The sequence below is a fragment of the Rhinolophus sinicus genome, chromosome 8 (genome assembly GCF_057876585.1).
Source record: "Rhinolophus sinicus isolate RSI-liver-muscle chromosome 8, RSI-T2T, whole genome shotgun sequence".
In the NCBI taxonomy this organism is placed as follows: Eukaryota; Metazoa; Chordata; class Mammalia; order Chiroptera; family Rhinolophidae; genus Rhinolophus; species Rhinolophus sinicus.
The window spans coordinates 65824368-65846618 of NC_142508.1; the positions used below are offsets into that span (position 1 = coordinate 65824368).

The following is a 22251-nucleotide window of genomic DNA, read 5'->3' on the forward strand; positions in this document are numbered from 1 at the left end:
ACGAAAAGGTACCTATCCAGCCTCCCTTAATGGCACTGTCTGCTGACCCATATCACCTGGGCACTGGGCAGCACATACTAGGGGAAGGGAAGGGCTAACCTCGTACTTGGGAGCCTCTGTCCACGAGTCTAACTGAAAAGAGAAAGACAGTCCTCTGAAGTTGAGGTGGAAGAGCTGCTCCGCGGAGTTGTATACTGTGGGAGCGGGGAGAAGAAAATGACATGGTTGAGTGGCATCAGAAGTTGCAAACACAAACCAGCCTGGCAGGGAGGAATGACTGGCAATACCTTCCTTATGTCTCATTTCTGAACTGACCTACTAGTGGGGAGAGCAGCTTTCCCTCACACCCAAGTACCAACTCCCATATCCTATAGGAACCTGGCTTCAGGGGGTTGTGGCTGGGATGGTACCACTTGCCAGGTTGATCATTATGGGCTGCCACAGATGACCAGAGGAATCAGATGCACTTGGCTTACCTCCAGGATGGGTTGCACCAAAAGACTGGTCAATCTGCTCAATGGTGGGAGCTATGGCCTGAGAGTTAAAATGTACTCCACTGAAAAACAAAGATATTTTTCAATACCAGGCTTTGCAGAATAGGCTCACAGATCATTGGAGATGGTGACTAGAAGAGCTATTCTTAAAACATAGGCAGGGAGTCTACAATTATATCAAAGAAAAGTTTAATTAAAGAACTTTTAATAAGAGACAATTGAGATCAGAACAAGTCAATTCTCCTGAGGCTGGTGTACAGCACTGATACTCTAGGGCCTCCCAAGACCTCTGTGGCCACGAGGCACAGTTCAGAAGGAAATAAATCCAGTTTTAGCCCCATGGCATTCAGACCTGGATAAAGAGTAGCCACAAGAGTAGAAAGTCGCAATGTGTTTTCCCAGGATGCCTACTAGTAGTTTGGCTTGAAAAAGGAACTTTCTTAAAAGGGATGAACATCTTAAGAGAAGAATGTAGCCAAGCAAGCCCGCCTGTTTTCCTAACAGGCAGAGGAATTGGGTGAATGGGTAGATGGGTGGCGGAGGGATGGATCCCATGCAAAGGAAACACATCTGGGGTTTGGGCTTGGGAGTCCAGGGGGGGCATATGATTTCAGATGATGAGCATGAAGCTAAGGCATTTATGACTTTAAGTAGAATGCTTAAAGGTTAAGAATAATTTTTTTTAATTAGTATCATTTATGGAACATCTCTTCTTAACTAGGCACTGTGCTACATGCTTCACTAGCATTATCTCATGCAATTTTCTTAACACAGGAGCCACATTATTGGTTTCATTTCTCTAATGAGAAAACAAGCTCAAGAGGTTAAGTGACTTGCCCAAGGTCACAGAGGTAATAAAATGATGAAGCCATAACTCAAACCCAGGGCAACCTGACTCTAGACCTTACACTCTTAACCACCACTGACTCTTAAGAGGGTAAAGAGAAGCCAGACATCAAGGTATGAAGGCCCCAAGACTAAAAGACAACTAGAGTCTGCAGAGGCCAGGGCTAGTACACATGTTTTATCCACTCCTTTATCAGCAAATGCTGCTTGAGCCAGCCCCAGAAACGCTCTCTCAAAGGGAAGCCTGTTAAGGAAGCTTACTGAACAGAGCATTCTAGATGCTAGAACAGCACCTTGCCATAAAGAGAGCTCAAATATTTGTGCATCAAACAGGCCATTCCCATTTGCATTCAAAAAAGCAGATTTTGGCCCGAAATATTGGTCCCTTTGGCATTTTCTTTAGCGTAGGCTTTGGAGTCAGACCTGTCTGGTTTGTCCCACTTCTATTGCTCATAAAAGCATACAGAGGAGCCAAAAGAGGCTTTGCAGAGGAAGGCAGCTATGACCCAGGAAACAGTCACATCACCTCTGAGCTGAGGTCCTGCTTTGTTGTGAGGATTAAATAAGCTGACATATATGAAGTGTTTTACACACAGCATGTTCTTAATAAGGTTTCCTTCTCTTCCCCTGGAAACTGAGTAAGCTTAGAGGCTACCTGAGGGAATTATGGCACTACTATAATCCTGGAACTACTGAGGATGAGATTTCTTTACTAATATAATGAGGGTAGTAGATAAAGCCCACTTGTACCAAGCCTGTGACATATGCTAGCAGGGGAGAAAACTCACCAATATTTTAACTTTACTTTAGTCAAGTCATATACTTCAATCACCTAAAAAAAAAAAAAAGTTTAAGAGTTGTTAATGCTCTGTAGTTGAATATTAAGAAGACATTTATAAAATAGTAAAGAAAAAAAATCTATCACTAGCTGAAATTCTCCTGAAATATTGCACATTACCTTTAGTTCTCATTTTTAAATTTGGAGCAAAATCCCGTACACACACACAGCATAACCTCTCCTTCCCCATCTTCCAGTGGATTGTTCAACAGATGTCTGTGGATACTCTGGTCAAGGTTCTTATATCTAATCTACTGCTGGGTCACAGAGAAGACTGCACATACCACCCCTACAGGACAGTGAAACCCCCCACAGAAACAAATTCATGCAGCTTGTTAAGGTTGTACCCTTGGACACGGATCCTCCTTCCTTCTATTCCATACTTGGCTGAATCATAAAACCCCAAATCAAGTCACTTTCAAATATAGCTTCAAAATACTGTGGTTTATAAAACAAAAAGATGGAGGGGGTGGTCTATCGTGCTAGAAAACAAGTCATAATACATTAACTTAGGACAACTGTGAAAATATTCAGATGTATCTCTAATGAAAGGCATCTGGTTAAACCTGGAAAACCTTAGGACCCTTGTGAAGTTTTGGCCCCTTGGCATCACAATGGGTTCAGTCTTGAATGTGATGCCAAGCACTAAGGGCAGAGACAAATGAAAAGGTATTGAACACTCAGCCACTAGTGCTCAAGTAATAAGCACTACGAAGCCCTCTATGCCAGTGGTGTTGAGGCCCTGGCAGCCAGCAGGATGGTTTTCTGGGGCCTGGAGCACCATCTACCATTCTCCAGCTGGGAGGTCTGGCCCTCATTGTAGAGGCACAAGCAGAGCTGGGTCAACGTCTGTTTGCCCTCACAATCTGGGCCTGATCCTGGTCGGGGCTGTGGGGCGTTAGGAATAGAAGCATCTGGCATTGCCATAGAAACAGATGTAATAGGCAGTATATCCTTGGCCAGAGTTTGTTTCTAACTTTGTTTAGCGATCATAACACTGAACCACAAGTTGTACAGACATCTCTTAATTATAGTGCAGCCATTCTGATCCTACCTGCTGCTAAGAATTGCTCCCTGCTTGGCCATCATAGCACGTCAATCAACCCCTTCCTATACTACTTGTGTATGCTGTTCACAGGTCCCACTAAAATAAGCCCTTTGTAGTCTGGCTCATTAGTTTGCAAAGGGGAGGGACTCAATACATCAGGCGAGTCCGCCTGGTATGAAGCTCACTAAGGGCAACATGAAGCTTGAAAGTATGAAAATAGATGCCAAGAGAGGTCATGTAAGGAAGGGTAGGGAAATTGCTGTGATTCATGACACGTAGTGTCCTTTCAGAAAGCCTGGGCATGGCAGTGTCATACCAAATTGGTATTCCGTTTCACTGAGGCCAAGGCCCCACGTTGGAAGAGGGCCTTAACCGTCAGCCAGAAGCCCTGCTTGTATAGCAGGGCCAGGCACTTTGCCTTCCTGATTACTACTCCCACGGCCGGCCAATGGCCCCTCAAGGGCTTCCCACTATCCACCCTGTGGGGGTGGGCCTCCAGGATATCCATCCTATGCCACTGTCACCCATCTACCATAGCTCCGACCAACACTTACAGATGCTTCAATCCTGCCTGCCCAATGCGAGAATAGTGGAACAGAGTTAATTATAGGGTGACACTTGTGGTAAGGGACTGACAGTGCTGACCACCTTGGAATCCTTCATGTCACCAGGAGAATCAACAAGCAGATTTTGGTCTGTGGAGCCTACTGGGCCACAGCGACAAACAGCTGGGGAAGTCTAAAGCCCATGATTTTCTACCTTCTGGGCTGAAAAAGGCCTTGATTTTACCAGAGAGGAAGAGATATGGCAGCAGCCAAGACAAAAAAGGAAAAGTCAGGTGGCTGTAAAGGTTGTGACTTGTGAAGCCTCACTCCACAGAGCTTGCTCCCAGGCAGGGAGTGAGGGCTGGGGAAACTGCAGGAAACAGCATCAGGTCCAGGTAGATTCTGACGCCCTTGGATGGAGGGGCAGGCAGACGGGTTAGATCTGACCTGGTACCAAACAAAGGTACCTGAGAGTCTGCTTCTTCAGCTTCCAATGGCTTGGGCAGGGCCCCAGCCCCTCCTTTTTTATAGGGACTACACAGAAGACAGAAGACAAGGTTCCACTTAACCTCCTTTCCCATTCTCATGTACTTCCCATTCCTCACATTTTTACACAGTGTGCTCACACTGTCTTTTTCAGCTTTTATCACATTTACTTCTCATACCCGTCAATAGAGCCTAAGCCATTTCAACTCTCAGTGGATAGTAAACACTCACTGGCAATATAGGGTTAAAAGCTTGGCGTCAGGCAGATCACTTATCCTCTGTCCCTCCACTGTCTCACTGTAAAACGTACCTCTCACAGGCTTGTGAGGATTAAATTAGGAAATGCACGGGAAGCCCCCAGCCTCGCATCTAACACATACCAAGTGCTCACTAAATACATGATTCTGTCTTCACCATGCTGTGATTCGACGATGGGCGGCCTAGCCATCTCCTTTTGTTGTCAGTGTAGGTTATTTCCAGCTTTTCATTACTATGAAAAGTGCTGCTATACACACCTGGCAACATTACCCTCTGCATAACCTCTCAGTGATGTTTCCTAAAGTGGATCTACCAAGTCCAAGGCAAATGACTCTTTGCAAAGGTGCTTCCAGGTAAATCCCCCCAGTTTGTAATGCAGTCACATTGCCGGCCACCCTCGACCTCTTCCTGTGGGACTGCGCGTCAGTGAGGACAGGGTGACTGAGTCCACAGGGAGAGGCAAGAAGATGGGCTAAGAATGTTCACATCAAACTCTGCTTTCTGAAAAACCACCACAAGTGAGGAATTCTCACTGCATGTATAGATTCTTTTCCATGTTCTGTCTTGCCTCCTCAGCAGCTCAACTTGAATGAGATGTCGAGAACTAGGAAGTCTTTTGGAAAGGCAGCTGCATAACCGACCCAGGACAACAGCTTTGGCACGCCACTGCTCAGAGCTGCATTCAACATGTGACTCTCAGGCATGCGTCTGATGTCACATGACTCACCTGTGATGCCCAGGCATTTGTAAATAGTGTATTAAAAACATCCTGGATTGAAATAGGTATTAGTAAATTGCACTTGAATGCCAATGAAGACAACCCATTCATGCCAGCAAGTTGTTGGTTTACAGCTCCTCAAAGGAGTTAAAGAATCAACTCACTGCTGGTGGTATTAAGCCCCAAGCCCCCGCATTTTAGGAAGAACAGTTCCATTTTTCATCTTTTAAGTCATATTGTTTGACCCAAGAATGAAGTAAAAAACAAGGTACATAAAGCTGACTAAAGTCTTTTGGTTCTATCCCGTAGTTGGGCTCCATTTTTGGTACCTTTTTAAAGGCTCAGGATAATCTATGCCAAATACTTAGCTCCCTTCTTGTTTTTCTATTTAATATGAAAGCCCCGTCTCCACAGCATGTTCCCTAAATTCTCAACATACTTTCCCCTTCATCTCTAGAGCTGGGACTGGAGTCCTCAGAATCTTCCCAACCACTTCACCCCACCCCCAGCTTCCCTCTTTTAGGGAAACAGGCATATAGCTTCAGTCCCCTACATCGAGGTGGTCTCTGAACCACAAAAATCTATTCCCACTTAGGAACTTCAGAAACATCTCACAACAGCATATGTCAGCCTAACATGAAACTTCAGTTGTCATTTATAGTTACCTTAAGTCTCTGATTGAAAGCATCAAACAGTAGTTTGATCCCGTCCTGAGTCAGGTTAAGGATGAGGTCATGGCTTAGAGGAGACTACGAAACAAAAATAAAACATGCTCGGAACAATTACTTTACTCACCAGCACCTACTGAAAGCTTTACAATATAAATGCAATACACAGAGAATATCTAAGTGCAGACAGCCACTCCCTCCCCCGACTAACAAGATTTGGAAACCAGAAACAAACTGTTGCGTGAAAACACAGCACAGTGTCCTCTATTTCCAGCCTACAGCTATGGCTTCATAATATTGCTGAAAAGAGCTTCTTTCTTCCAGGCTTTGACTAATAGTACCTGGGGGAAAGGGCCAAAATTATGTGAGGATATAGGCCACTTACTTTTGAGAGTCTAGGGTCCACATTTGTAGCATGGGTTTACTGCTGTCAAACCTACAGGGAGCTGATGAGGAAATGTGAAAGGCCATGTGAAAAGGCCTCATCAGGATCCAAACTCAGCAGGTAATGCTCAATATATGTCAGCTGAGCCTATGTCCCTTCACTCCCAGGCTGTTTGTATCATCCACAGAGACCACATTTTATTCTTTGACTGTTTCAGTCCCTATTCCAGGACAAAGAAGTATTTTGTGATCTGATTAAGTATGAGATGACACTCTTAGTCTTTCCTTCCCTCCCTCCACCATCTCATATCACATGTGCTTCTTTCTAAAAGACACAAGTCTAAGATCTAAGGAGTCGTATTTCTACATTTGCCCCTTCTGAGTCCTGGGGGGAGGGGAGTAGCACCACAGAGTAGTGGACAGAGCTGGCCTTGAGTCTTGGTGAACTGGTGACCTTAAGTGACTCTCAAACTTCTCTGAGCTCTAGTTTCTTCATGGGAATACCATCATTCCTTCCCTCCAGAGTTGTGAAGACAGGAGGTCAGAAAGCACCAAACACAGCACTCAGCACACTGCACTCTTTCTTCATGTCTGCCCCACCTGCCTGCCTCTGGTCCAATGCAATCAATTCAAGAACTCAACATCTGAAGACTTTCCATAGCCCTAATCCCGCTACCCAGAAGAAAAACACCACCATCCAAAACCATGCCCCGTCTTGAATTTGGCACACAGCTCTCAAAAGGGTTTAGAGAAGTTTCTTTATAGAGCTTCTCAAGGTAGGCAGTAAATGATGGAGGTGTGGCTGTCAAGATACAGAGATGAGCCACTGCTGGTGTGGGTCTCACTGGAAACATTCTCTCCAAAGTGCCTTCTGGGATCACACTGCCTGCTCCCCTCCACCCCAATGATCTTCACAAGGTAGCAGGCACAGGTGGCACCATCATGCCTGGCAAAAACTAGAAGAGACAATGTTGTAATTTTCCAGTAGGTCTGTATGAATGTCTAAAACCATTAGGTCTCAAGCAAGATAATGAAATAATGAACCCTGACCTTAGGTCAGTTACTCTCCATCCAGAACACACAGTGCCACTTCTGAGAGGCCACTTCACGGGGAAAGTGAGATGAAGCAACGTTTTAGCATCTTTCAAGATCCTTGCTTGGAAGGAGGATGCTGAGAGGATCTGGATTTTCTTATACTCTCCCAAGATCTGATCGTTTTCTTTCTGGCATTGTTACAATTCAGGACATAACTAAGCAATTTTCAAAAGCAAGCAAATCATCTTCACAGTCAATGTTTTATAAGTACTTTGTATCTATAGAACCAAAATACCCAGGGTACTTAAGCAGGCCCTTCCAGTAAGCCAGTGCTATGTAGTCCTCCACATGACACAGTTCAGCAAAACCATCTGCTTCTAGTCAGTAACATCTTCTCCCTCTAAGAAAGATGGGACCTACTTGATACGCACATTTAATTTCCAGGGTGTGATTTGCTGCACGGAAGATATTGCTGAAACGTTCAATAGGGCCAAATTATTCTCTGTACTTGATGGGAAGCAAGGAGACAAATAGGAAAGGAAAGAAGGAGGGCAGAAGAGGACCACATGTAAGAAGCACCATATCGGAGTTCTGAGAGACCGTCTTCTCTTGATCCTCATCAAAAGACTATTCTAAGGAAACTATATCCATTTCATAGGCGAACCAGACTGGTTTATTAACTTGCTACAAACCTCATGACAAACGGGAAGAGCAAGGAACTGAACCAAAGTCTGGACTCAAAATCCCATGTTTTCCATCTGATTTCAGTTGCTTAAAAGATATTGGGGAGAATTAGTTTAATGCTAAAACTGCTATTTGTACCCAAAGACTGGAACAACAGACAACAAAGATAGTGATATAAAAAATAAAACTCATTTTTAAAAATTGGTTAAGAATGTTTAAAGCCTACTTACAAATATATCTAATGTTGGGGTGCCCAAATTTTATTGAACTGAATGTGCAATGACTATAAGCTCAAGAACAAGCCTATTCTCCCTGTTTTGATGGCTACTACTACTTGTCATGAGAAATTCCCTCTTGATCGAATACTGAAAGTCAGATTAGGTTAGCGATGAGCTGAGTGCAACAGAAAAAGCTATCATACTTCACTTTATAAATGAGAAGCCACTTTGGCTCTATGGCTCGAGGAGCCCCTGCCCACTCCTACAAGTCCTTTGTTTTGTGGTAGGCACCACAAGAACATCCAAGCACTTGCTTGAAATTTGATTAAGCTTTCCCTGTCTCAGAAGGATCCTTTGCATCGGGCCCCACTAGGCTGGCAGAAGGGTACAATATGAACATAATTTCTGGGTAGAGGTTAACAGGCTCAATTTGATACTAAGCCAAACTGGGGAGCTTGACAGAAATCTCACCCACTTCTAATCCACAACATTCTTCATGTCAAAAATAATGTCATTTGTTTTAGGATCTGAAACTAATTAGAACAAATGGAACTAAAATAATCAAACTGGTACTTAAAAGGGTCTCAGAAAAGCCTCAGAGGGCATCTTGTAGCCTATGTAGGCTCAAAACTATTCCCTGAGCTTTGTGACACACCGGGCACCACAAAGGTTGCATGGTCTTTGTCACAGAAGAACCACAGGTTTCAGAGAGTTCAGTGGAAGGAAGATTGTATTTTTAAAAAGAACAGTCCTATTTCTAAAGGCCTATAGAAAATAGTCTCTACTTTTATGTACTTAAAAAAACAAATATTATTTTTAAAATTCTGATGTTCAGGAAGTTCTTCTCTGGTGCTAACCTAAAATACAGAGGATGCCAAAAAAATGTATACTATTTTAAGAAAGGAAAAAACTGTATTAAAATTGTAATACTCAATATATACAGATAACAAAAGATGACTATAAGTCATGTGTATACATGTTTTTTGGCACTCCTGGTATACTCTTTCCGTAAACTGAAAAGGTCTTTGTAGGTACATGCAACATTATACTATAGGGGTTAATTCCTGGCACAATTAATCAACATTTAATAGAGACTACCATGAATTGGACAAAACAAAGAGTAAAATATGTTCATTAATTGGGAGTTAATATCTTGCAATCTATCAGATCATTCTCACTAAAGGCGTGAGGTATACCTCTTCAAGTACAGGATGCTGTTAGCTAGAAACTGCACTATAACAATCCTGAACACAAACCGAAGCAACTAACAAAGCAGAAAAGAGTATTTTAAATTAAAAAATGGAAAGCAAGCCATCCTAGAACAGGCAGGACCTGAGGTGACCTCCCACTGAAAAGTCCCTGTCTAAGGGCCAGTATGTATATCAAACACAGTAAAAAAAACAAGTTCAGTTATTACTGCTCTTCAAAACCTGGCAGCACTAGATTATCAAGATCAAAAATTTCAGAATGAAAAAAAAGTGCTTGGTAACTGACTAGTACAGTAGAGTCTCCCATTCAAACATACAATTGACTCAACAATCCCGGTCAGAGCATCAACCTATGGAGGTGACTCACTGATTAGGGATGCTATTTCAGTAAACAAATCAACTACCACTCACCTGTTCACTGTAGAGAACCTGGACATTTTTGATGATGCGACAGTGCTTCTGAAGAATGGCTACTGCCTGAGCCAGAGGCATTCCTGAAATAAAGCAAGGACAACTGTGTGGTTACTTGGGCTATCCATTTACTGACATCTACCAGTGTGTCAGGCATTAGTCCCTGCAGTAAAGCCTCGGCTGGGAGTGGGGTGCCACTAAGGTCTATAGACATATAAGTAAATAAAAGTTCAATAAGCAGTAAGAGCCTAGGGCAGTTCCTTCCTCTCCTCCTTTGTAGCATGTGTCCTCATCTCTCAAATGAGAGTTGCAGGAGCACATGACTTGTAAGCGCTCGTTAAAAGAGTTAAAAATCACACATGTACCAGAATCAACTTATTTTACTAAAGATTTTCACTGGATCCTTACTGATCTACCCACAAAATCCTCTAAATGTTAACACTGATTTTTGAACTCATGACCCATTATAAATAGATTTATATATGCCCACTATTTAAGAAATACAAATCCCAATGGCATCTCAAAGATATCAGGGACTCACAGAGAACACCAAAAAGTAGGTTTTCAGAGTCCATTATATTTTGAAACAAGAAACATACAGAGAGACAAGCTAAAGCAAAATCCTAGACAATCCAAAAACAGACTCATAGCTTTATGAATCCAAGAACAATATGCCTGTGTTATTCACCTCTCTGGATCCTCAGCACCCAGCACAGGGCTAACCACGTAGTGGCTGTTGAATAAATATTCAGTGCAACTGAAGGATTATGGGGTAGGTAATAAACAAGAGAAAGGGAGAAAGAGGGACCACCATGACATTGGGGCAATACAGTGGCTCACATTCAAGATCAGTTTACCCACGATTCAAGGAGAGAAGATGTACACAGAAGAGCTTACACACAAAGAATTAGAAAGTTAAAAACATATGGCCTATTTACATTTAAACAATGATCCAACCCTGCCTTCATTCAATGGTCCATTCTCCAGTTTGAAGAAAGTTGGAGGGAACCACACCTTAAACAAGATACTTTCCAGCCTTCTAGAGCATAGGGCCTGGCACATAGTAGAGGTTTAATAAATGTTAGTTGAGTACATGAACAAGTTGGACACATCACTCAGCTTTGCCATTCCTGAAATGGAAGAGCATCTGTGCTGTCTCTCCCAGAGGGAACCAGCAAACATCTATGTGGAGAAGACAGATAAGCTCAGTTAGGGGTTGAAAAGGTCACATGGCTTCTCTGACCCATGTGGCACAAACCAGTTTCTTGAGGGAAGGTTGTTTTTCTTCTAATCACATAAAATTCCCAGTCTTGGAATATCTGCACCCTGAGTCATCAGGGAGAAACCACCTGGAGGAGACAAAGCAGCCGAGATGACCAGTCGTCACACAGCTGCTAGTAAGGAAGGCTACAAAAGGCCTTCAAAGGGAACCAGTCATACATACGGCAGAGAAACCCAAGCACTGTCCCAGCTCTAATAGGTTACCTAACCCCAAAAAGGGGGTGGAATCTCTGGTTAGCCTTCTAAACTATACAAATCCTTGTCTTACAGATCTCATTATTTGCCTGCTTGTAACCCTCCAATGGCTTCCCATTATAGGGGGATAAAACCTAAACAACATGCCATCACCTAAAGGCTTTGTATATTCTGTCTACCTCCGCCTTTCTTTTCACCGCTCACTATGTTTCCCTTTGTTCCTAGCACAGGTCAAGCTTAGGCCTTTGCACTGGTTCTTGACTGCTGCAATGTTCTTCCAAAAGCTGGTTTCTTCTCATTCTTCAGGCCTTAGCTCCCACCTTACTTCCCTGACTGCCTTATCTAATGAAGACTCCCATCCCACTTATTTTCTGTTCGTCTCCTCTACACCTCCTTAAGGAAAGACACGTGGCTGTCTTACTGCTGTATCCCCAGGCTGTATTACTGCCTGGCACAACAGCAAGTGCTCCTATACACTTGTTGAGCTCTGAACGAGTGAAACAAGGCAATTAGGAAAAACACATAGGTCCTGTACCATAGACCCTGGCAATGACCCTCCCTCTCTGAGAACTTGTATCCTCTCTCCTCTACCAACAGCACTCTCTCCTGCCATGAGTTTAAAAATCAGTGTTAAGATTTAGAGGATTTCCCGTAACTGTCCGTATCTCTACGATTGGCAGTATTTCCTTCTGCCCATCTCTCATTCCTTCAACCATCTAGTTTCTGACTCACACCTCAGTCTATTTTCTGTATATACCTAAAGGCAAATAAAAAGTCGACAGATTAAAAGTATTTTTTCATCTTCTCTTCAATCTGGCTTCTCCTTTATATTCTGGGTCTCACTTAATACTGCTAATATCTACCCAGTCACTCAAGGCAGAAACCTCTAGATTCCTCCTTCCCCATCTCTCCAAATCTAGCCTCCAAATTTTCTTCCTAAACCCATGCCCACAAAACACGTTACTAACAGATACCCTCTTTTCCAGTGAACTCAGAGACTCTTTGATAGTGTCCCAGGCAGCTACCACCAGAACTGGACTCTGGGGAACCTATTTTCTTCTTCCACTAGCACATCATGCTTTAATGATACCAAATTGCTTATAGTTCCCTACATAACATCTATCTTTCCCACTGTTTTGTTTTGTTTTTTAACTTGACTGGAAGATTTATGTCTATGGAGACAATGTAGATATAAGAAATCTGGCAGTAAACCTCTGATAGCCTGCCTGGTGCTCACTAGTTCCAGGAATGGTACTGGCTCCTGTCGGTTGATAGGAAGCCTTCCCTGAACCCCGCAGGTCAGGTCAAGTCCCTTTCCCCTACCATAGCACCCTATATAACCTCCACCCTCATTATAATAAAATGAACCTTTTTTGTAATCCATCCTTCCCACTAGACTAAGCACTTCAGGGCATATGACCATTTCTTATTCAATTTTCTATTTTTTTTCCTCCTCCTTTTTTCACCTCCCCCCCACTCTGGGTCAAGCTGTTGTTTCTCAGTCTAGTTGTGTAGGACACAGCTCCCTGGCCCTGCTGGTATTATGAGCCTTGCACTCCCACCCCCCCGGCTGAGGCAGTCGGTCACCAGTCGTCAGTCGGCCGCTCACAGCAGCTCACGGCAGCTCTCTCCGGCTGCCGGCCGCTCCTGGCAGCACACAGCAGCCTGCAGTTGCTCACGCCGACCTCTGGCTGCTCATGGCAGCCCAGCTCCAGGGAGAGCCGAACCAGCGACCTTGGCGTTAGGAGCACTGCGCTCCAACCACCTGAGCCACCTGGCCAGCTCCTTCTTATTCAATTTTCAATGTTTGTAAGCAGAGTCCACAGAGGTAGATGCTGCCTTCAACAGTGAGCCTTCAGTCTCTCTGGAACAAGGTAATCTCAAAGGCTATTCCCCAGTGACCCTTTAAATCTACCCTCTTTGGGCATTTACAACACTAATTTCAAAACCAAATTCAGAGGCATGCCTCCACACCAATACATTCTGCAAGTCTCATTGAGAACATTTCAAAGTTGCACTGTCTCTGTTTCACCACTGATCAAGTCATCAGTGGCACACTTCCTCTGGGCCTAAGCTTTCCTGTACCTGTGTTGTTGGCACTTCCCTAATCGCCCAACATCAAACAAAAGCCAGGAAGGCAGCCAAGGAGTTGGATGCAGCTCCATTATGATACCAGGAGGATAACGGCAGGGGCTGGATACATCTGCATTTGCACAGATTCCAAAAACAAGCCTGGAGATAAAGCTGAGCCCATCCTCAGAAGGGCAGAGCAGTGGGAAAGAAGAAATCCCCGTCCCCTTGTCTTATTAGGGAGACCACTTCAGGGATGGTGTAGATGCCTGATCACTGCACTGTACACCTGAAGCTGAAGCTGAACAATAATGAATGTCAACTACAATTTTATGTATATATAGTTACAAGACGTGGAGTACAGCATTAGGAATAGAGACAGTGGAAATGTAACGCTGTATGCGATGTCAGAAGGATAGTAGATTGGGGGAAGGGGAGTTATCACTTTGTGAGGGGTATAAATGATAAATGTCTAACTATTACATTGTTTTGTACCCCTGAAACTACAAAAAAAAAAAAAAGAAAAAAAGAAAAGAAAAGAAAAGAAATCCCTGTCCCACTCTTTTTTAACACCTCTACCTTTGAGCCTGTTCCTCATCTGGCAAATGGAGATTACTTTACAGGGTTGTGGTGACTTGAATTAAACACTGCCTGGTTCTTTAGCCAAGGAATGTAATTCTAAAGCACAGATCCACTTCTTAGACCTATCCCTACCTATCAGTCCCAGCTGCAGTTTACATGTGTTGAGGGCTGGGGAGACCGAGAGGGCAAAATGACTGCTTTTTTTTAGCCCAGGGAAGTTAAATGATCACCATCTCTCAGGCAGACATGATCTTATTAAAGTGTGGATTTTTAAGACCCACAAAGGAATTACCAAGGTTCAGGCCCCCTATATGAGCTTTCTCTTAAAGTTCAATTCTGGCCCTAATGTACAGTAATGCTCTTTTCACTGTTTTTGGTTGCTATTTAGACAACTTGAAAGAACTAACTATACCCTTGACTCCTCAAAACTGGCAAAAGTTAGTAGTGGGGGTTAAAGTATCAAAACAACAGTTGACAGAGGAAGCCTTGCTCTCCCATCCAGCTTTTTGGAAACCCTGGTATCAACTGATATCCTAACCACTACTTTTGGCCAAGAGACTGTACCACAGAGATCCACATCTTAGTTGCAACATCAAGCACAGTTTGAAGCTATCGTTGTGGTTCTCGCCCTGCCCTGTTAAGTCCTGGTAGGAGCAGAAGCTGTGGGTGGGGAGATTCTTTCCTAACTAGAAGCCAAACAGCACCAGCATGATGAATGGGTCTGGAGGCAAAGATATCAGTGGCCTCCCAATCAAGCTCTTTGTGCTTCACAAGAGGCTGGGGAAGAACTCTGCAGGAGTGGTGTCAGTTATAAGAGAAGTTGGCTGAGACCTCTCAATAAAACTGGCTCCTACAACCCAGAGGAGACATAGTTTCGTTCATGTAACAACTGAGCACCAGTAGGGCCCTACCAGCAACCTGTCCCACACAGTTTCTCACGTACCCTGTCTCCCAGATGAGTCTTTCAGATTCAAGGATAAGTTATAGCTCAATGGAGCAGCTGACTCAGCCCAGTAGCCCAAATTAGTGTGACAAAAGTTCAGGCCTGCACAAACAAACAGCACCAACACCTGCTCCCCACCTCCTTTTCCTAGTGCCAGAACATCAAAGTAAACACACATTAGCATTACTAAAGGCAAATATGTGTACACAAAACAGTCGTGACGGTGGAACACTGGGCCCAAAAGCATTTTCTACAAACTGAATGTTCCTTTCTTTCCCTGAACTCCTATTTCATTCTCGGCTAAGGTCTGGGTTTAGGATTACACCACACATCCACATTAAAAACAAGGAGGAAACAAGTCAGAAGTTCCTTGAACGTACACAAACTCTCCTCCACGCCTCTGACTAGATCCCCAACATCTGAATATGGGATCGGAGCCTAGGTTCCCCTTCTGACAGCCCAAAAAAGCAACAGGAGACAGACTGCTGTGACATTTACGCGTGTCAGTCACTTCTCAGCTATTTCGTTTGTAAACTGGGGACAGGAATAATAAGAGTCCCGAACCTCAGACCCCAAGGAGACCAAGTTGAGATAATTACGCACCAGACAGCAGGGCTTGGCCTCGAGTGTTTGGGGCGTGTCAGTCATTGTTATTATTATTACCACGGTACCACTGCCCCGGGAGGGGCCGTGTTGAGGCCTGAGGCGAGGGCTTCGGGGTCCAGTTTAGCAACACACGGGCGGGTCAGGCCGGTCGGAGCGGGTATCTAGTGCCTGGAGCCCAAATAGTCAAGCGGGCGGAAAAGGCCAGGAGCCGCGGGCTCAGGAGAGTAAGGGTCAGAGACCAGAGCGGGAAGGGCCCGGAGGGAAGTAAGGACCAGAGAATAGAGTCCTGAGGGTGGACGCTACCCTTACCCAGCGTGAATTCCCATTGCTCGTTTCCCAGAGAGCGCTCGGGCACCACCTCCAGATCCAGCATTGGTTCGGCTCGCCGGGCCGGGGCGGCCTCTCTGCGGCAGCGCAGACGGGACTGGAGCTGAGGAGGCAAAGCAGGAGCTGACCCGCCGTCGCCGCCGTCCCGCGGCGGCCCTGCTCCCCACCGCCTCCCCAGTCGCCAGCGGCACCGGCCCAACACTACACCTTACCTCACCTCACCTCACTAGCAGCAGTCGCGGCAGCAGGGGCAGCGGCGGCAGCGGCAGCGTCTGCTGCAAAAGTGGTGTACCGGGCCGTAAAGTGTGGCGAGGGCGGGATTTCGATGGCAGGGGAGGAGTCCAAGGCGGAGTCGCGCACGCGCACACTCCAGATCAGGCGGCTGTGAAAGTCGGGCCACAGGCTGAGGAAGACCTGGCAGTACCATGCGGAAGGGCTCTAAGGAAGAGCCGCATTCTCCGTGAACCCCCTCATCTAGACCGCGCACGTTTCACACGTCTACACAAGAATATGTACACCACGCAACGTACATATGACAACCCCCGTGTGCGGTCTGCACGCCCGTCCCACACATTCACGGGTCGCAAGGCGAGTTCCGAGGGCGCGCCGTCTGAGGCCCAGCAGTTAGGAAGGACGCGGAGGCCGTGAGACCCAGGGCCCGCAGGCGCCCTCCCACACCGGGTGGGAGCGAGACTGACGCCGGCTGCAGCTACCTCTAGTTGTCCAGGAATAACTCCCCCACCAGGCCTCCCGGGCATCAGGTCTAACTCGACGCGAATGAGGAGTGTGTTTGAGTTCCTGTGTTGGTGCGGGTGGGGGGGAGATGGGCGAAAGGAATAGATAGAAGGGAGAGGAGGTAGTCGTGGGCTCCCAGCTGAGCACATCCAGAGGTCGCCGGCAGCAGCTCAGACCCAAGCCAGCCAGAGCTAGCTTTGCTGCCAACGCTGTGTGGCTTGACCATACCTTTGGTGATCTTTGTGCCTCAGTTTCCTCATCTACAAGTCCGGGGAGGGGCCCCTTTAGCCGATTCAGCCTGAGTTTTGGCCTGTGCCCTGGGTCACTCTAAAACTAAAAGGTATCCAGGCCTCGTCTGGAGCCAAGCCTTCACGGAAGCCGTTTCTGGATTCTCACAACCATTCTGAGACGCAAGATAATGCCTCACTTTACAGGCAGAAAAATGAGGCCCAGAGAGGTTAAAGAGGCCTTCTGGTTTTAGGTGGTAGTACCCCAGTTCCTTCTTTTGCATTGCCCCTTGAAAAGTTTTTAGCAGGGGAGAAGAGTGACATACTATTCTCAAACTGGCTTAGTAGGAGCGTAACTTAGGAGGCTCAAGCAAAACTTAAGGTCACTGCTATTGGAATTAAAGCAAACATGGAGAAGCATTTCCATTGCAGCAATGCATGCCAGGACAACTAAAACTAAACTCTGACATATGTAATAGGATATGTTTTAAAAATGAAGAATATCCCTTATATGCTGATGTAGAAACTAAGAGAAAAAACCAGGAGCAAAATAATAAAGTATGACCTTTTTTTTCTATAAAAACAGAAATATAAGAAACATTGGCCATATCACAAGGAAGAAAGAAAAACAAAAATTATCAATATGTAACACAGGGAGGGAAACAGGGAGCAGGGATTAGGGGGACATTTACCTCTTACCATGCATGGCAAACATTAAAGATGTGTTTAGGAATAGTTGGGCCACTGGCCTAGATAGTGTGGGAAGGAAACCTGGAAAAAAAACTTCGAAGGCTGGTGAGGAGTAATCTTAGTCAATGTAAAATGTCTGCATTGAGCTCAAATCAAACACTAGGAATGGTTCTTCTATTCAAAAAACACTTGGAAGGATTCCTGTCTGGTGGACAAAGTGGGGTTGGGCAAGCCGGGATGGGTGTGGGAGAGGCAAGACAAAGTGAAAGAGAAAGCCACACACTCTGGATAACACTGTGAAAAGGATTTTGTTTGGAAAACCCAAGAAACAAGAACAAGGTTGGGAAGGCCCCTAAGAAATTCCGCTGGGATAATAGGCCGATTTCTGTGAACAATGTCAGTCAATAACAAAATGGTTATCTTTGCTCATTGTACTATCCCCAAACCTTTGGAGTGGGAGTGACAGCTTTCGGATGGTGATCTGGGAGGAGGCCATAGCCCAGAGGCTGGTATACAGAGCGGAAGACGTGCCTCAGGGGAGTAGGCCAACATGGGATAATGTCAGCAACTGCCATTCCCCCAAACTGAGGTTGGGAATGTTCAGAAACACTGAACTGGCGGCTGGTGGACTAAGTGTATTCAGGGAGCACAGATAGTCATTGCGGCAGTCCAAGCAAAACAGGCAAGAACAGGCTCGGGTCAGAGTACAAGGTCAAGCACATGGACCAGGAATTTGAAACCCAGTTCTGCCATTTGATAGTTTTGTGCCTTGGGCAAGTTGCTTAACTTCTCCATACCTTTATTTCTTCATCTGTAAAATGACACCTCAAAGATGTATTAGGATTGCACTTACAGGAGTGTCTGACTTATAGGTAAATCTGCTGTATCAAATTTTTAAAAAATCTAATAGTGACAGAGAATTGATGGAATCCATTGGTAGGATCTACAGATTGGATGTAGAAGATGAGAGAGAAAAGGAGTCAAGAATAAAAACACGGGTTTCCAGCTTGGGAGCTGGATGGACAGTGGTGTCAGACAGGAAAGTGACTGGAGGAACTGACATTGGAGGCTGGAGGGATACCAATACCTCTATTAAAACTGTCACATGTTGGGGGGGGTGTAGTAGATGAGGGTAAAAGGGATCAAATATATGGTGATGGAAGGAGAACTGACTTTGGGTGGTGAACACACAATGGGATTTATAGATGATGTAATACAGAATTGTATACCTGAAATCTATGTAACTTTACTAAAACAATTGTCACCCCAATAAAAAAAAATTAATTAAAAAAAAGGAAGAAAAACAAACTGTCACATGTGATAACTTACAGGGCAGGAAAGGTACTATGTTTGAAGCCCTAGGTGAAGAGCTTGGAAAACAGAATCTTAGTACCATGGTTACTATAGATTATATTTGTCAAGGTAAAAAAGAGAAAAAAGAAAAAGCCAGTTTGAAAGCAGAAATAAAAGGATAAAAGGTGACTGCATCCAGCAAATCAGGGATGAAGGCAAGGGTCATGGAAAACAGTGGATTAGGAGCCCTTCCCAATCAGCCTTACAAAGTACTATCCCCTTAGAGGGCCCTCAAATGGTCTCCCCAGTAACATTTCACAATTACAGACTAGTGACTTTATTCTTCCCCTTTCTGAATGGAAGTGTTTCCTGCAGTTTTCCTGTCTCTATTTCACCACTGTACACTGGCTCTGTAGAGGGCAGATAACCACATATCCTAGAATTGTAGCTCAATGCCTGACCAGCTGGGGCCTTTGAGGTTGTCTCCCATGGTAGATGTATTTCGAGGGAAGGAGAGTAAAATTAAATATTTAATAATTGAAAGGGTGGCTAGTGATAGTCATTAAAGCTATTCACAAATATTTTGACTCATTTCTGGGCAAAAGGTATGATTGTAGTCCTCTGCCCAGGTAGTTGGACATGGCTCTGTGATTTGCTAGGTTCAATGAAATGTAAACAGAAGTCAACAGGTATCAATTTCAGGTCAAATTTAAAAGCCAGTGCACTTTTAATTACACTATCTTCTTGACTGTGACACATGGCTGGCAACGTTCCAGTGACTGCTCTATCAGCTTAGGTCAATCACTGATGATTATTTAGCAAATAAGAGATAAGCCAATAGAATTTGGGGGGTTTTAAGGCAACACAACCAACATATCCAGGTAAGAAAAAACTGGTGGCTTCCTGTTTGTCCTTGGGAATGGTCCAAACATTTTCACATGGCTGGAAAAGCCCACCCAGCAATGCTTGTGGCCCTCACCCTGGCCTCTGCTGACCCTTTCAGATTCACCTCACTCCTGTAGCCCCCTCCATTCCATGTTCGTCATCCTCAACTGCTTTTAGTTTCTCAAACTTGCAATGCTGTTGGCCTGGCTGCCTATATTTTTGTCATTTTGCTGGCAAAATGTCTGCCACTCTTCAGATTTCAGCTCAAATGTCTCAAGGAAGACATTTTTGACCACCCAGACCAGGTTACATGTACCTTGTAACAGCCAGTACTTCTAATAACTTAAAACGTTATTGCTTTTGGTCAGTTTTTGAGCTAGACTATAGATTCTCTGAGGGCAGGAACCATGTATATTTTGGGCACTAAATATACATTTTTTCCCCCTAAATATCCTAAGGGGTAAAATAATCCTACTTTGTTTTAATCTTTTTTAAAACAGTAATAGCCTCAATATTTTAACTTATTTTTTCCTTTTGGTTGTACGATCTATGCCTTTTGCTCACTTAAAATCTTCATATTGATATGAGCCAATATATATAATTATACATTTTCTAGTAGCCACATTAAAAATGAGAAGGATAAAATATATTTTATTTAACCCAATGTATCAAAAATCAATATAACTCATAAAAATATATGTAATCAAAATAAAAAATTAGTGAAATAGCCTACATTCCCTTTTTTATAATAGATCTTTGCTATCTGGTATTTCATATTAACAGTGCATCTCAACTCAGATACTAAATTTTCAAAGGCTAAAGTGAAATGTAGTCCTCTCAAAGGATCTGTTTAACAGAAAAATATTTCACACTGAGTTTTAAAATAAAAAAAAATAAAAAATCCAGTTTCTCAGTTCAACTAGCCACATTTCAAATACTGCATAGCCACACGTGTCTAGTTCCTACCATATTGGACACTGTGGATATAGATTATCTTCTCTCATCAAAAACTTCCCTCTGTATCTTCAACATTTCCCAGTTTCTGAAACCTGAATAAGGTCAGATAAAAACTTAAGTTGCTTAAATCATTCTAACCAAAAGTTGGGAGTTGACTAATAGTGCCTTACTAACCTGTTTGAGTACCCTATAAACAAACAAACCTAGCTGCCATTTCCACCCTACAACTTTCTAGCCTCGAAACATTTTTGAAAGGCTATATATGAATACATGATGGTGATGCAAGAAAGGAAATTGATGTTATCTAGGGGGAACCATGTTTTGAAATCTGCCTGCAAAAGACTAAAATCTTACCTTTAAAAACTGGAAGATCAAAACACCAATGCTGTCTTGTAAAAACACACACACACACACACACACACACACACACACACACACACACACAGAGTTGTGGCAATATGGCTATGGTTTTAAAATTACATCCATAAACTCTTTGATATCCCATGCTTCAAGAAATGAAACTTAATACTCCTCCCTTTGAGTATGGACCTAACCCAGTGACTCACTTCTAATATACAGAATATGGCAACACAAGATTAGGTTATTAAAGATTGTGGCTTTCATCCTGGGCATGCACTTTCTTGGATCACTTGCTCTGGGGGAAGCCAGCTTTTAAGCTATGAGCTGCCCTATGAAGATACCCACATGGCAAGGAACTGAAGGAAGTCTCTATCCCAACACCTAGCAAGGAATCAAGGGTTTTCCTACAACAGTCTCTGAGAAACAGGCCAGTCAATGACCACATGAGTGGACTTGGAAGGGGATCTTTGAGATGACTGTAAGCCCAGGCTGACAACTTGACTCTAACTTCGGAAGAGACCTTAAACCAGACCACTGAACTTAGCTTCTTCCAGATTTCTGACCCACAGAAACTGTGAGATGATGTTTATTGTTTTAAGCTGCTAAACTTTGGGGCAATGTGTTATGCAGCAATGGAAAATTCATACAACGGCTTATAGCTTGAAAAAGGTCCCCACTGCCAAATGAGGCATAAATCAAGTAAGGTGCTTCTTTTCCCAACAGTTCCCAACTAGTAGTATCCAAATACCTGTTTTTAAAGGTGATATACTTACTAAAACCATGATGCTACTGGCTCAAACACCTTTTGAAATTAACCCTGAGTATGAATCTTATTCTTTGGAATTGTGCTTAATGGTGCCAATTCAGCATTTAAAGGTATTTGTCGTTTGCATTAAATCTGCTGGGGAATAAATAAGTAAATATTTTCATATGGATCAAACTTAAGGCATGCTTCTAAAGTAAAAGGCTTAATTTTCTGGTGTAGGAAAATGCCAAGGAAAGTCCTAAGAATGTTTTTTGTTTTGTTTTTTTAATTTTTGGGGTGACAATGGTTAGTAAAATTACATAGGTTTCAAGTGTACAATTCTATAATACATCATCTACGTATCACATTGTGGGCTCACCACCCAGAATGTTTGATATAACACCCAACAAAATCAAATTAAGTGTATACTCCTAAAATGACTAGCTTGAAAGATGGTACTAATTTGGATGTGTAATTTTTGGAATTTTTCTTCCCATCCAAGGTCACTACTTTA

General features: G+C 43.8%; 1 protein-coding gene across 3 annotated transcripts in view; it reads right to left on the bottom strand.

Annotated features, from left to right (window-relative positions):
• Positions 1-16173, bottom strand: part of PHAF1 (phagophore assembly factor 1) — a 25432-nt gene extending 9259 nt beyond the window's left edge. The window contains exons 1-7 of one of the 3 annotated variants that reach the window (XM_019755490.3): positions 16068-16173; positions 15828-15948; positions 9842-9924; positions 5899-5982; positions 2129-2172; positions 477-556; positions 100-194 (exon numbers count right to left, since the gene is read on the bottom strand). In XM_019755490.3, the coding sequence (XP_019611049.1) occupies positions 100-194; positions 477-556; positions 2129-2172; positions 5899-5982; positions 9842-9924; positions 15828-15891 (450 nt within the window). In that variant the 5' untranslated portion in view covers positions 15892-15948; positions 16068-16173. Of the gene's footprint in view, positions 1-99; positions 195-476; positions 557-2128; positions 2173-5898; positions 5983-9841; positions 9925-15827; positions 15949-16057 lie in introns of all 3 variants that reach the window. The other 2 variants (XM_019755480.3, XM_019755497.3) reach the window with 2 other exon arrangements.
• Positions 16174-22251: the final 6078 nt, after the last annotated feature.